Here is a 14920-nt window from a genome sequence, read left to right on the forward strand (position 1 = left end):
GTAACAATAAATCTTTGCCTCTTCTGATGTGAATCAACATTGATACGAAACGTCATAACAATAGTGGAGACTATTGCGTCTAGTCACAAAAATAACTCAGTCTGATTTTCTAATTAAATAACATTACACAGTTTCTGAACAAGAACGAAGTAAGGGTCCGGTCATTATTTATCGCCTGGGGGGGGGGGGGGGGTCGGAGTATTTAGGGGGGGATCACATGGTTTTTTGAAGACCTTTAGGGGGGATCAGCCGTAATTGACAAGTATAATGGGGGGGATCAGACCAAAAAAAAAGGAATTTTAGGTCGCGCCGGGACCCCGGGTGATTGCATTTGTAAATACTTTGGTAGGATTTGCCGCTGGGACTCTAAACCCCCAACCATATATTCAAGACCACGTTCAGTTGTATTTTGTATTATATAAACTCTATTCTAGCCCAGACACAAAACCCAAACCCTTTTACAGACCCTCCATTTTGTAAAAAAGAATCACTATCGTAGTCTAACATACACGTTTTTATTCAGGCACGATCTTAATTAGAAAGGTAATCAAGATTTTGAGAATGGAATACTTACAATTGCTCAAAATTGTTTCATAACGTTTCAGTTTGTTTTATAGAGAATCGTAATCTAAAATCATAAACTTTCATTATTTTAATACGCGGCCGAATGAAAACAACAAATAAAAAAGTGTTTATTTTGGTGAGGCTGTATCTTGTTCCGCTACCGTGTCAGAATCTTCGGCAGCCCTCTCCACTGGCTCTTGCACAGTCTCCTCGTCAGATTCATCTGAATCCTCGCCCGAACTTGACCCTTTTTCAGCACCATTACTGCTATTCTCTTCGTTCATTCTGGCCACTACCACTTTCAAATTGCGTGCCAGCTCTGTTTCAAACACGCCTCTTTCCAAAAGCCATAGCAGAGGATCCAGGTGGAGACGCTTGACAAATCTCGCAGTGAATCCTGCATTAATACTTGAGACACATTTGTAAGTATTCTTTTCGAGTGAATCGAAAACCTCTTTAGCTACCTCTTTTGAGGTAAGTTTTTCTAGGAGAATTGCTGCTCGCTGATGCAACCTTTTCTCCTTGATTTTTTTCACTTTTCTCTTGTTTTCTTTTTTTCTTCGGGATTGGCCGTTGTTCCCCATGGGAGATGGGAACTTTCTCTTCAAGCTCATGAGGGTGGTCGTGAGTGCATTGGAGGCTTTCGGCAGCTCTTGGTGTATGGCCTTCACTCGCTCTTGAGCTTCCTGGAAATATTTGAGCTCATCACTTGCAAACGACCTTAAGGCATGCTCTTCTGTATAAAGGTTCTTTCGTCTGTTGTCGATAAATGAGAGCAAATCGGATGCTGAATTAAAGGCCTCATTGACAGTGGTCAAGGAGGACTCACACTTCGCGACATCACCACTGCCCTTACATCCATCCACGCCTGACATGAACTTCGTGATGTTTTGGCACAAAACATAGATAACTGCAAGCAAGATGGCGACTTACACGCGTTGGTATGCGCTGCTACTTTTCGCTCTTTTCACTCTTGGAGTATTCGGTTCTGGTCTCGCATACTTATCTCCCACCAAATATATATGTGCTGGACCTAAGGACGTGGGTAATGTTTCTACCCAGCTTCAGTTCTTTGGTTCTTTGAGCTCATGTCTGCATCGTCAAAATTACATGCGAAGAAGCAAGAAGGCATACCTCGGACGGCGTGCTTTGTACTATAGTAACAGTACTGCTACGACTCAGCTATTACTGTTGAAGCTATCTGGAAACGTGGAGTCTAATCCCGGCCCTCAGGGGCCTCAAGGAAGTTTTAATAATTCTTCTAAAACACTTTGTAGTAATTGTGCTAAAACCATGAGAAGGAACCAAAATGGCGTCCGCTGCTCGTCTTGCCCGGCAGTATTCCACATCAAATGTACGAAAATGAGCAAGAACGAGCTGTCCTGCTATCGGAGAGAAGGGATCTGGTATTGCTTTTCTTGTACGATGCCTCAGTTTTCTGACAGCTTCTTTGATGATCTCTCACCTTCGGCGGTATGCGATTCAAGCTCCACTGGCGAGGTCTTTGAGATTGCGGAGGAACATTCAGGAGACTCTGTTGACTGGTTTTTTAGGAACGTCAATGGTTACTACAAATCCAATCTGAAAATAGGTCATTTGAACATCAACTCTTTACAAAATAAGCTTGACGAGGTCAAGAATATTCTTAACAAGTGCCTATTTGACATTTTCTTTATTTCGGAGACAAAACTCGATGGTACAACCTCAGATAGTTTTCTCCAACAACCGGGATATCGCACTATTCGACGTGATCGCAAGAAAGGAGCTGGTGGCTTGATAGCTTTTGTACGGGAAGATATTCCTGTCTGTCGACGACGTAATCTGGAGCCCGAATCAGTCGAATCATTATGTCTTGATGTCATGGATTCTAAAAAGGCTCGCTTTATTGTGTGTGCGTGCTACAGATCACCTAAATTCTGTAAAATTACTGATTTTTTGTCGTCGCTTACATCAGCTATTGAACTTATGTATACAAGCCGTCAGGAAATATTATTGATTGGTGATTTTAATATCGACTTGCTTGTTGGGGAGCACGGTGTTGTTGCTGAGGATAACTCACTCATGGACCTTTGTGATAGGTTCTGTTTGCAAAACCAAATTAGTGAACCGACAAGGGTGACTGAAAAAACAAAGTCTTTACTCGATGTCATTCTCGCTAGCCATCCGGAACGATATGCAACTTGTGGTAATTTGCATATGGGTCTCAGTGATCACGATCTTATCTATGCGGTGCGAAAGAATAAATTACCTAGGGCTAAGGCACGTGAAATTGAATACAGAAGTATGCGACAATTTGACTTAGAAAAATTTTTAAATGAGCTAAAAACTATTCCCTGGAGTTCCGCTTACATTTATGACGACGTTGATGATCTATGGCACCATTGGGCTCAATTGTACACTGAAGTGTTGGACAAACACGCACCAATAAAGAAAAAACGGGTCAGAGGTGATCAGTTGCCATGGATAACTCCATTAATTCAACGCGAAATCTCGCGTCGTAATCGACTGTTTAAGAAACATGCAAAGAGCCCAACAACAACCTCTTGGGAGGAATTCAAGAAACAGAGAAACAAGGTCACATCCCTGAAACGAAAAGGGTTGAAGGCGTTCTGCATGGAGGCATCGTCTAACACTAAACATCATGGTGAGTTTTGGAATAAGTTAAGACCTTTGTTGCCAAGAAAAGAAAAGAAGCAATCAAAGATAATTCTGATTGAGAATGAGCGTGTAATTACCGATTCATTAATGGTGGCTGAAATGTTTAACAACTACTTCTGCGAGGTGTCCAGGAGTGATGGTGACAGTAAGGAAATGGTTGAGTTTGTTGATCATCCTAGCGTTAAAGTCATTGCTGAGAAAACTTGTGATGATGTTTTTGACCTCGTCCCAGTTGATGCTGGCTACATAAGGAAAATTTTGGATTCTCTTGACCCTCGCAAGGCTGTTGGGTGCGATAAGATATCTCAGAGGCTACTTCGTTTATCCTCACCTGTTATTGCCGAGCCGGTTACCCGTTTAATCAATTATTTTATCACCAACCGTCAATGGCCAATAGTTTGGAAAAGCAGCGACGTTGTTCCTGTTTTCAAGAAGGAAAGTATGACGGATAAGACCTGCTATCGTCCAGTCTCTGTTCTGACTTCCTTATCGAAATTATATGAGAAGGTATTGTTCGATCAAATCTATGAAGCCTTTCATTGGCGACTCTCACCGAACCTGTCTGGCTTTCTCAAGGGTCACTCGTGTTGCACGGCCTTATTGAAATTGACTGAAGATTGGAGAGCCTGTCTTGACAGAAGAGAAGCTGTTGCAGCGGTGGCTATCGACCTAAGTAAAGCTTTTGACTCTGTTTGTCACCCGCTTCTCCTAGCTAAATTAAAGGCATATGGTTTTACGCATGATGCGCTGGAAACTATGACCGCTTACCTTACTGGACGAAGACAGAGAGTCAAACTTGACGGTGTATATCCTTCGTGGAGAACCGTTAAAACTGGTGTACCACAGGGGTCCCTGTTGGGTCCTCTCCTATTTAATTTGTATGTTAATGATCTTAATTATTTTATTACTAGTACGTCCTTGAGGCTATATGCTGACGACACTACTCATTACGCCTCTGATGTCTCACCAACAGTATTGCAGTATATAATTAACTCTGATCTGAGCGTTCTATCGAGATGGTTCTCAATGAATTTTTTACAGATTAATGCCGCCAAAACGCAAGCTATCGCTATTGGCCCGTCTTCATACCAGTATGATTTCCATCTAAATGATTCTAATGTCCATACAAAGGACACACTCAAAATCCTTGGGGTGGTCCTAGATAGCAAATTAACATTTAAAGCGCACATAAAGCAACAGCTGAATAAGGGATGCGCAAAGGCTTCGGCTTTGCGGAGAATACGTAAGTTTATTTCAAAGGACGTGTTAGTTCGTTTATATAAGGCCTATGTCCTCCCTCATCTTGAGTACTGCAGTCCCCTTTTACTGGGAGTAGGTAACGCGGAGACTACAAAAATAGAGACAACTAATTACTTTATATTAAGAACTATATTAGGCTTCTCGAAGTCTGTGTCATACGACTTCCTCCTCAAGTTGGCCGACATTAAGTCTTTGGAGAATCGTAGGCAATTCCAATCGTTGGTTATGTTATATAAGTGCTTGTATGATAAGGGGGCTCCTTATATAAGTGATTTTTTTCATTTTAGAAATGTACCGTATAGTTTACGCGGGCTCAGTACGAGGCTAGATTTACCTCCTTTTAATCTTGAGTTTTTACATCGGTCTTTTTCATTTTTAGCTAGTAAACTTTGGAATGCGCTACCCCCTAGACTCAGAGAATCTCAAGATATTGCTTCATTTAAGCGTTCTCTTAAAGCCCACATGGCTTAATGGTAGTGATTGTAAATATCGTTATTTTTAATATTGTTTATATTGTAACTTCTAATTGATAGCTCTTGTCCATGATTTTCGATCCTGTTTTTAGTTTTTTAATAGATTTACTTATTATTTGTATTCTTACAGAAATTATGCTCTATTTCTAATTGTACATACACGTACACGTTTTAACGAGAACTTCTGTACTCCTAGGTGTCACGTGTTTAAATAAAGGATTGATTGATTGATTGATTGACTCCCCAATTCTCGTTTCTAAGCAAGTTGTTTTCTTTATCGGAAAGGGCTTTTATCTTTGTGTTTAACTGCCAACGCATTTGCTGGGGGGGGGGGGGGGGATCATGAAACTTTCCACTACCGATAAGGGGGGATCTCTAAAAAACTAGATACTTTACGGGGGGATCAGGTAAATGCTCCGATGTGACAACAAAAATACTCCGACCCCCCCAGGCGATAAATAATGACCGGTCCCTAACCAAGCAGCTGTTTAGATAAGATTCAACATGTCACGAATAGATTCTGAACCGGAAGTCCTCAGGATTTAGGAAAGTTTTAAGTATATGCATCAGCTAATGTTTTTCTTGCGTCCGAACCACTCTGTTTTTAAATAACGACGCCTTTTGAAGAGAAGCCTTCCGCATTCTTGCTTTATATCTCGTTTGAAGAAAGCATAAACTTTACGGTATAGGCCGGAGTTAATAACTTGTTGAGTTATTTTGCAATAAAAATCGTTACTACATTTATGACCAGTTAAAAATAATAAACTACAACGCAAGAATATTCCGTAACACAATAGAAACACACACGTTACCAAAATCACCCATTTTACAGCTGATTTGTTCTGAGTTTGAACTTTAAGGATCTGATGATAAAAATTAAATTGCCTGGCTACAGAGCGATCCCTAGAGTTCAGATCGAACTAGAAATATGGATGTAAGAAAAAAGATTAGCATTAGGCACAAGATTATCGCGAAGAGCAAACACAAATAGCCGACGATGGTCATCGCATGCTCGAGGGCATTGAGTCTCACTGACATTATAATAAAGTTCGGATATAACGCGCGCTGTCATTGGTTGAAAGAGCGTGCTCTATGAGAGTATAGAGCATAGAACTGAGCTAAAGCTGTCACGCCATCTGCCAATTGTACTATGTTCGACCTTTTCCGGGACTTCTTTTCAGCTTTTTCCCGATAATTGAAAGTGAAATTTCGAAACTGAAGCGAGCCGGCAAGTAGCAACACAAGAATCAAACAAAGGTTTGTAAACATACCAGGCGCCGTAATTTACGTTATTAAAACGTGAGCAGATACGAAAATCCTCAAAGGAAAAGCGAAATAAACATTCCGAGTTTTAAAGATTTTCACGCTCAGTTAAATTGCAAGCTTACGTACGGTAATAAAAATCAAACACAGCTAACACTCGTATAGTATATAAAGTTCAGTGTTCAAAAACAAAACAGAACAAAACAGAAATGATGAAAAAATAACCAAACTGGCGTAAATGTTAAATTCATACTAATCATAACGGTGTCTGAGCGAATATGATCATGCTAAGTTCATCGCGGCTCGCTTATTATGGCGATCTCCGGTCATCACAGTAAAGCAAGCCTCAGAAACTACATCGGCCGCCCTTCGAGTGAAAAAATAAGAGCTTGCTCTGATATCATTTCCAATACGTTTGATTAGCAATTCACATCAGTCACTGCAGCCGAGTTTTGCGGCGCTGTCATCACGAGCGATCTTCATGTTCCGGTGAATTCGGCTGTCGTTCATTCAAAAAACACTCGCCTTGAACAGCTTGTTTTCTACCTTGTCATGTGGAAAAAGCTCGCGTGTTTTTATAAGCCATAATTCGGCTGAATTTCACTGAACATTTCACTTCGAGATTCTGTATTAGAGACTTAAAACCTTTAGGCAAAAGTGTTAAATTCGACTTGCCGAACTATTTTAGTTAGTAAACTTTCGTAGAATGTGAACTTTGATGGTTTTTCTCCTCAATTTTGCTGTGTTTTTCAATGTATGTTCTCTTCAATGTTTTAGAGTATTAAGCTCTTGTTGTTGAATTACGTAATAACTTTGAAACGATAAATGCTTGAAAAAAAATTCCTGAATTGCCTGACTTTTCGTCAACGACAGTCGATTTGCATATGTGCAACTTCCTCATGAGCTGTGTTTAATTTAGCGGGGAACTGATTATCACCTTAAATAGTTAATACCGATATAAGATTCATTGATATATATACTTATAATTTCCCCGTTTTCATTTGGAAAATTTTTTCACATTTGGTAGCGTAGGTAACAATGATATAACATTTCCAACACTTTTTTACTACATGAGAACTTATCTTAGAGATGCTCGTTAAGGAAGATCTTCGTGCGACTAAAAATGAATTACTTGACAAGTATTCAAGTCATGTAATCCATCGGTCGTATGTCAAGAGAGATTGTCAAAGGCAAACGCCTTCAGGAAATTTTATAACATCACGTATTCTCGATAAGTCTTTGTGAAATGCTTTTAATTTCTGCTTGTGTGTTTAGCAAACAATTTTTTAAAGAAAAGTGACTCACGTAACCCACAAGTCTTGCACAGGATTACCTTTAAAACGAGTATGAAAACGAGTTATTTGGTTGCAACTGACGCAGAGAAAGCTGTGGATAAATACATCTTATTAGACTTTTTGGTGTGTAGTATCGCTGAGTATTTTTGCGAGTTGTGCCGTATTTTGACGAGCCCGTATGGCGAGTAAAAATACAAACAATGCCGCTTCCGAAATGCTTCACAACAGAACAGTGCTTCGAGGCCTCTTTATTCGTTGAAAACGTCTTTTACTTGATAATAAAAGGGGGCGATTTACGCTTAACACTGACCGATCGATAATTTTGAAATTATTGTTATTTGAAATATTTGTTGTTGGCTAAGTTTCGTTAATTCGCATCTTATTTGCACTATTATGCTGTACTGATAGTCTAAAAAAAGGACTGCCGTAAATTTTATTTTAATTAAAACACATTAGAAGATGAAGTCAAAAGAAGTCCCGCGTTTGTTATCAATTTCTGATTGCAATTGGTTCCTTCTTCTTGAAAACTAATAAACAGACGTCGAACTCCGAGCACGAAGCGTCTGACAAGAACGTTGTTCAGTGATGGATGTTTGCAGCCTTGAATATGACTTAATTAAACAGCATATATTGCCATATTAACTTGTACGTAGGTTGGATGGGGCCAGATGGTTGATTAAAAACTCTATATAAACACAATTACATTTTTCATCCTTAAAACCTTTCAAAACACTCTTGGCTTGACCGAAGAAAGAAATTGAAAAGTCCTAGACAGGCGCGGCCATTTAGAAGAAATTCAATGGAAACGTGCTTTTGGGTTCTCGGCTGGTTCCTCAGCATTCTCACTATGGTTGTAAATGGATTTGTCATCTTCCTCGTCTGCAGTAAACGTCAGCTTCGCACCAAAACCAACACATTCATCGTGTCTTTAGCAGTGGCTGATTTTGGTGTCGGGATACTTGCTGTTCCTTCACGCTTTTTCTGCAGCCTTGCAACCGAATGCGCTCCACGCTCAAAAGAGAGATTAATTCTGACATTTGTAAGGGTGTTCATTCTTTACTCCTCTGGAACAAACTTGGTTAGTTTAGTACTGGAACGTTATGTTGCTGTTGTGAAACCTTTGAAATACTTGACTTTTATGACGCGCCGTCGAGTCATTCAAATGGTTGTAACATCTTGGGGAATTCCTTTTCTTTTCATTCTTACTTTTGTGTCGATTAGACTTAGTGGAATCGATCTTGCCTGGACTATGCTCGGCTACTTGGTTTTGCTTTTCGAGATAATGTTGTGCGTAATTCTAATCTTTTTTCTTACATCCATGTTTTTTGTCATTTACTCTAGAGATCGCACTCTAGCTAAGCAATTGCGCTTTAATCATGTGGTCGCTAGAGCTAAAACTCAAAACAAGGCGTCAGCGGTAAAATGGGTGGCTTTGATAACGTGTGTGTTTCTCTCATGTTACGGAATAATGATGCGTTGTAGTTATTTAGTTTTAACCGGTCATAAATGTAATGATTTTCATTACAAAATACCTCTACAAGTTATTAACTCGGGAATAAACCCTATAGCTTTTGCTTTCTTCAAAAGAGATATACAACAAGAATGCAAAAGGCTTCTCTCCAAAAGGCTTCGTTAATAAACAACAGAATAGATCCGACGCAAGAACAACAGAGTAGTTAAGGACAGCCATTAAGAAGAAATTCAGTGGAAACATGGTTTTGTGTTCTCGGCTGGTTACAACCGAATGCACTCCATGCTTTGAAATACTTGGCTTTAATTTGCAGCAAAATTTACTCTGGAGTAATATTTTTTCTATTGAAGCTGACTTGTATTTTGATGTAAGAAACATCTGGTTCTTAAAATTACAAGTTTGCCTTGCATAATAAAATAAGAAGAGTAAAAACATATCACATTCCTTGTCGATTGATGTGTCCAGTTTTGTACCAGATCGCTTGAACCACATGTAGTTCAATCCGACGATACCATACAAAATATGTTTAGAATCTTAACGTTGACAAGAAGCTGTAAGCAACATTTTGTTTTCATAGTATCCGTCAGTTCCTAGATAGAGGTCGTGCTTCGGGGACTTTCGACCCTCAACAATCCCTGTGAAAACTTGACCTAAAGCAATGTCTTGCCTAGTTTTAATATTGAAAGTTGGAAAACTCATTTGAATTACAAATCATTTTCAAAGAATAAAATTCATGAATTTGCAATCAGCCTTGCACGAGGAAAGAGCTTAAGAACTAAAATCGATACAAACACACTTATCACGTTCCTTTTAAAATGGTGTCAAAATATGATTATCAAATTATTCGTAACGTTTTAAGGTAATTTTTTCTGTCATGACGTAAATGGTTACCATAGTAACGCTACAGCCCCATTTTTATCTTTGTTTGCTCGATGACCCCCTTTTTTATATATTTGAAATTGCAATAAGCATGCTACGATTTCTGAGCGCTTTCTCATCGGAAGGAAGGCGCTTAATAAAAGGGGTTTTTATTAACAAACTATCAACCTGTTCTGATTAAGCTGTAGGTAAAGTTACAAATTAAGTGTCAATAGCAACAGGTTTTCCTTGCATCGCTACAGCCTAAGAAAGGAAGTAAGGCAAGAGGAGGGCGCTTATTCGAGGAGGGGAAGGGGGGTGGTTGTTTAATATGCTGACCCAGGGAAAGTGCGCTTATCCGGGTGAGGGGGGTTGTTCGAAGAAATACAGTACATGCAGATCAGAGCCATCTTATTTTTCAGATTATTTAAGGTAGCTCTGTTTTCAAGAAAACAAATGAAAAGTCTGGGAGCTGAGATCCGACAAAGAATAAGTAATTAAGAGTATCTGTATTTATATGTCAATATAAAAAGTGATCACCATATTTGAGCTTTTGATCAGGAAAATAATGATTTGCATTCACAAATAAAGAGTAGTCATCAAACGATAGGCATGCGCATAGTAACAGTTTATCTTTCTTTAGAAGGGTGTCAAGCATACACGAAAAAATCTGAAAGTAAAGAAATAAAAGGAATTAAAATAAATTTTGAATATAACGCGTGCTGTCATTGGTTGAAAGAGCGTGCTCTATGAGAGTATAGAGCATAGAACTGAGCTAAAGCTGCCACGCCATCTGCCAAACTGTATTATGTCCGACCTTTTCCGGGACTTCTTTCCAGCTTTTCTCTCGTTAATTGAAAGTGAAATTTCGGAACGAGCAAGCAAAGGTTTGCAAAAATGCCAGGCGCAGTAATTAACGTTACTGTAACGTGAGCAGAGACAAAAATCCTCAAAGACAAAACAAAATGGACAGTCCGAGTTTTAAAGGTTTTCGCGCTCAGTTAGATTGCAAGTTTACGGTAATAAAAATCAAACACAGCTAACACTTGTATAGTATATAAAGTTTCGTGTTCAAAAACAAACCAGAAAAAAACAGGAATGATGAAAAATATAACCTGACATAACTGTTAAAATTCATACTAAATATGACGATGTCAGAGCGACTGCGATCGTGCTGAGGTCTATCGCGGCTAGCTCATCATGGCGATCTTCGGTCATCGTAGTGGAGCAAGCCTCAGGAACTAAATCGACCACCCTAGCCTTTGGGTGGAAAAATAAGAGCTTGTTCTGATAACCTTTCCGATGCGTTGAGTGGAAGGCCCCATCAGTCACTGCAGCCTAGGTTTACGGCGCTGTCATTCCGAGCGATCTTCATGTCCTGGTGAATTCGGCTGTCGTTCATTCATAAAACACTCGCCTTGAACAGTTTGTTTTCTTCTCTTCATGTTAGCCGCCATTGGGCCGAATTTCACTAAACATTTCACTTTCTGTATTAGATTCTGTATTAGAAACTAAAAAATTTTCGGGCAAAAGTGTTAAATTCGAAATGTCGTACTATTTTAGTTTGTAAACTATTGCAGAATATGAACTTTGGTGGTTTGACATTTTTGACAACCAATCAGACTATTTGAACCATTCTAACAGGGATTCTGATTGGCTTACTGTAGCGTGCTTTATGAGAGTAAAGAGCATACTGACGACACTGTTGTTCGCTTTGGAAATAAAGTTTGTCTTGAAAATTGAAAGTAATTCTTGGGGAAAAGACTACTCGACTACGTCTCGTCTCGTCTCGTCTCGTCTCGTCTCGTCTCGTCTCGTCTCGTCTCGTGTTTCCCCCCTACACTTCTTTCGTGCTTTAGCCGCTTCCTGCGTGCTTTACAGCAGAACAGAGCACAGTCAAGGCTTCTCTATCTATTAAATAGAAGAAAAGCAAGATTCTTTCTTACCAGGTTAGTTACTAGTACCTTTTTGATTACGAATTAGCTATCCGTGCTTTTAAGTTTGGTCTGCATTGAATGCTCGAACCTTGAATAAGTGAATGTGTGCAATTCAAAACTAACCACAGTCGAAAACGAAAGAAAATCACAAACAAGAAAATAAATTCGATTTCTAGAATCTCCTTGTTCTCAAGGACAAATGCAATCGCTGTTTTTTTAGTATGTAATTTGAGACTAGTTTTCGAGAAGGTCAAATTTGATGTACGTCGTAGTTTAGGGCTTTTTATAGATTTGGATGGCCGCTTTGATCCTTCTTCAACAGCTCTGTCCGAACGCTCTCAAACGCTCTCCAACGGTACATGTGTTTCTCGCATTTTAAGTGCTAGTGTTTGAGACTCATTATGACCGAGTAAAGGCCTATTGTTGCGTTACACAGCGTTACTTTTGTATACTCAGTTGTGTTGTAAATCTACTTTCCTAAGTAAAAGCAAATTAACCTATCGCGAGTGTTGTATGGTAAATGTACTTACTGGATCATTGAATGAAGGACAGTTGAATTAAAGCAATGAAAGGAGTCACTTGACCACTGAATAAATCTACATTGCACACGGCGACACGCTGGGTAAGCCGTTGTTACAGGGGATTTGGACCCTCCCCCCGTCCAAATCCGCTAACGGATATGGACCCCCCATCGCAGATTTTGACCCCCCCCCCCCCCCACAAAACTTTCCTTTTGAGCATCGTTTGTATCATATTCGGTAACTATTCTAATTGCAAGCTTTTTGTCGATGTTCTTTTCAATCACAACACAACATTCCTCAATAAAGGTAAAGAAAAACAGCCATTTCGTTCCAATCCTGCCGCATTTATTACAGCGAGTCGTACATAATACACAAGAATTAGAAAGTACTGCATTCGAACTATTGAAATTGTAACAATAAATCTTTGCCTCTTCTGATGTGAATCAACATTGATACGAAACGTCATAACAATAGTGGAGACTATTGCGTTTAGTCACAAAAAAAAAAGTCTGATTTTCTAATTAAATAACATTACACAGTTTCTGAACAAGAACGAAGTAACTACTCCTACTACAGGTCGTTCGTAAAGCCTATGATAAGAAAATATGTTTCTATTCTGAACTATTGGAACTCTCAGCTTATCTTCAGATGCAAATCAACATTAATCTTTACGTCTTAACAAAAGTGGAGACTATTTTATCGAACTCAATCTTATTTTCTAATTTTAACGATTATTAACTGTTGAGGGACCTGAAACAAACTTGCACTGTAACATGTCGTCCCACTAGGGCACTGAACAATAACAATAGAAGTTAGTGTCATAAGTTTGTCTCTTACTGAATCTAGCGGTGTTCGACTATCGCGGAAAAGGTTCAAAAACGACCTTTCTCCGAACATTGAACTAAATGCTTGTAAATTTTCCCTTGGTCGAAAGAAACATCCAACGGGTCATTTCAAGCTGCCAGTTCGTATGCATAGGCGATACGCATAATTTGAATCAAAAACGTACTTTAGTACGCACTGAAACGTAAAGTATTATCTATTTCTACGAGAACGTTAAGGTTGATGTTTTCACTCAGTTCTGTTGGGGGTCTAAATCAGCTACCGGATTTGGACCGGGGATTCAAAATCTAGGGTGTTTCAAATCCGCTCACACCGGAACACCAGAAAAAAAAAAGGCAGTCGATCGTTAAAAGGTGTTGATAGGCTTGTGCAACTCTTGCCATTCGCTCGCGCTTGTAAATCTTCTGACCTGAAAACTTAGCTGTTATTAGGATATGTTTTAATGACTTTCCTTTGCGATGTGATAATAAGGGTTAGTTTCCTGTCATTTCCCTGTCTGTATGTTCTTGAGGTTTGGCAAAGCCGAATGAGATTGTGTTACAAAACGTAATAATTTCATTTGTGCGCCCTATTTTCTCTATTTTCAAGTACATAATGTCTCTCCCGCGGAAGATAACTCCAGAGATACGGTTTTCAAAACCTTATTCTGAGTATTCCCTATTCTTTTAAGCACATTTGAAAATCTGTACGTTTTTTTATTAAACGTTAAGCGTGACGATTTCGGGCTTCTCCTTTCGCGAATCCCGTATTTACGCCTTTAAGTGCAAGACAAAAAAATAGTTCGTGTATTAGAAGGTCGCTGTCTCTTTGTGATACGTTTGCATGTTAAGGGTCGATTCCCTGTTAAATAACTCGCGAATTTGACATTATTCAAACAGCCATCGGCTGTGAGTGTGACTGTTGCCAAATAAATAGATTCTTGGGCAAGGCTGCAGTTTTGATTCTTTCTGAATCTCTTCAGTTGCCTCCTAACAACGAATTTGTCACGGAGGAATAACAGGAGTCGCGCAGGCCTGCAAACACTTTAACTTTCGAAGGAACGGCAACAGACAGTGAATCCTCATTACATTCCACGTTTATTCACGCTATCTTGCTACTACCAGAGATGTTCACTCGACCGCGACAGGATGCAAATGACTCACTTTTCGTTTTATGACCATGATGCAACGCAATCAGAGTGCGCACACAGCCTGCACCGACACGGCAAGTAGTAACAGGAAAGGCAAATGATAGGTTTGTAGACATGCCAAGCGCCAAAGAGTAGAGAAAGTTCTCGATTACGCCTCATGTTTCCCTCTACGTTTCTTTTGTGTTACGGCTGCTTTCCGCTGCTTTACAACAGAACAAAGCTTCGAGGCTTCTATATTTGTTAACGTCACTCATTTGATATTGAAAGGGGGCGATTCACGCTTGAAATTATTGTCATTTGAAATATTTGTTGTTCTCGGCCAAATAGAGGCTAATTTTCACTATTTCACATCTTATCTGCACTCTGCTGTTGTTTTGAGAAATGAAACACATCAGATGATGAAGTAAAAAATATTCCGCTCTTGTTTTCAATTTCTGATTGGTCCATTCTTTTTGAAAACCAATGACAGGCGTCAAACTTTTTTTGCAGGAGGCGTCTGACTGAACGTTCTAAGATGATAAATGTTTGCAGCCTTGAATGCTACTTAATTAAACATTATCCATTGTCCTTGGTAACTTTTAAAGGTTGATAGGAGCGAGATGGTTTTATAAAACCCTTATATAAACAATTCTTTTTTGCCTAAAACGT

General features: G+C 39.3%; 1 protein-coding gene across 1 annotated transcript; it reads left to right on the plus strand.

Moving 5' to 3' along the window:
- Window positions 1–1483: 1483 nt before the first annotated feature.
- LOC149045923 (uncharacterized) lies at window positions 1484–5187 on the plus strand. The gene has a single exon (XM_089206579.1). It carries the CDS (start codon window positions 1486–1488, stop codon window positions 4951–4953), a length of 3468 nt encoding a protein of 1155 aa, XP_089062705.1. The 5' UTR covers window positions 1484–1485; the 3' UTR covers window positions 4954–5187.
- Window positions 5188–14920: the final 9733 nt, after the last annotated feature.

Source organism: Pocillopora damicornis, chromosome 5 (assembly GCF_964200805.1).
Source record: "Pocillopora damicornis chromosome 5, jaPocDami1.2, whole genome shotgun sequence".
Lineage (NCBI taxonomy): Eukaryota > Metazoa > Cnidaria > Anthozoa > Scleractinia > Pocilloporidae > Pocillopora > Pocillopora damicornis.

Excerpts from the sequence above, each read along its gene's own strand:
- LOC149045923 (XM_089206579.1), top strand. The coding sequence starts at position 1,486 with ATGGCGACTTACACGCGTTGGTATGCGCTGCTACTTTTCGCTCTTTTC.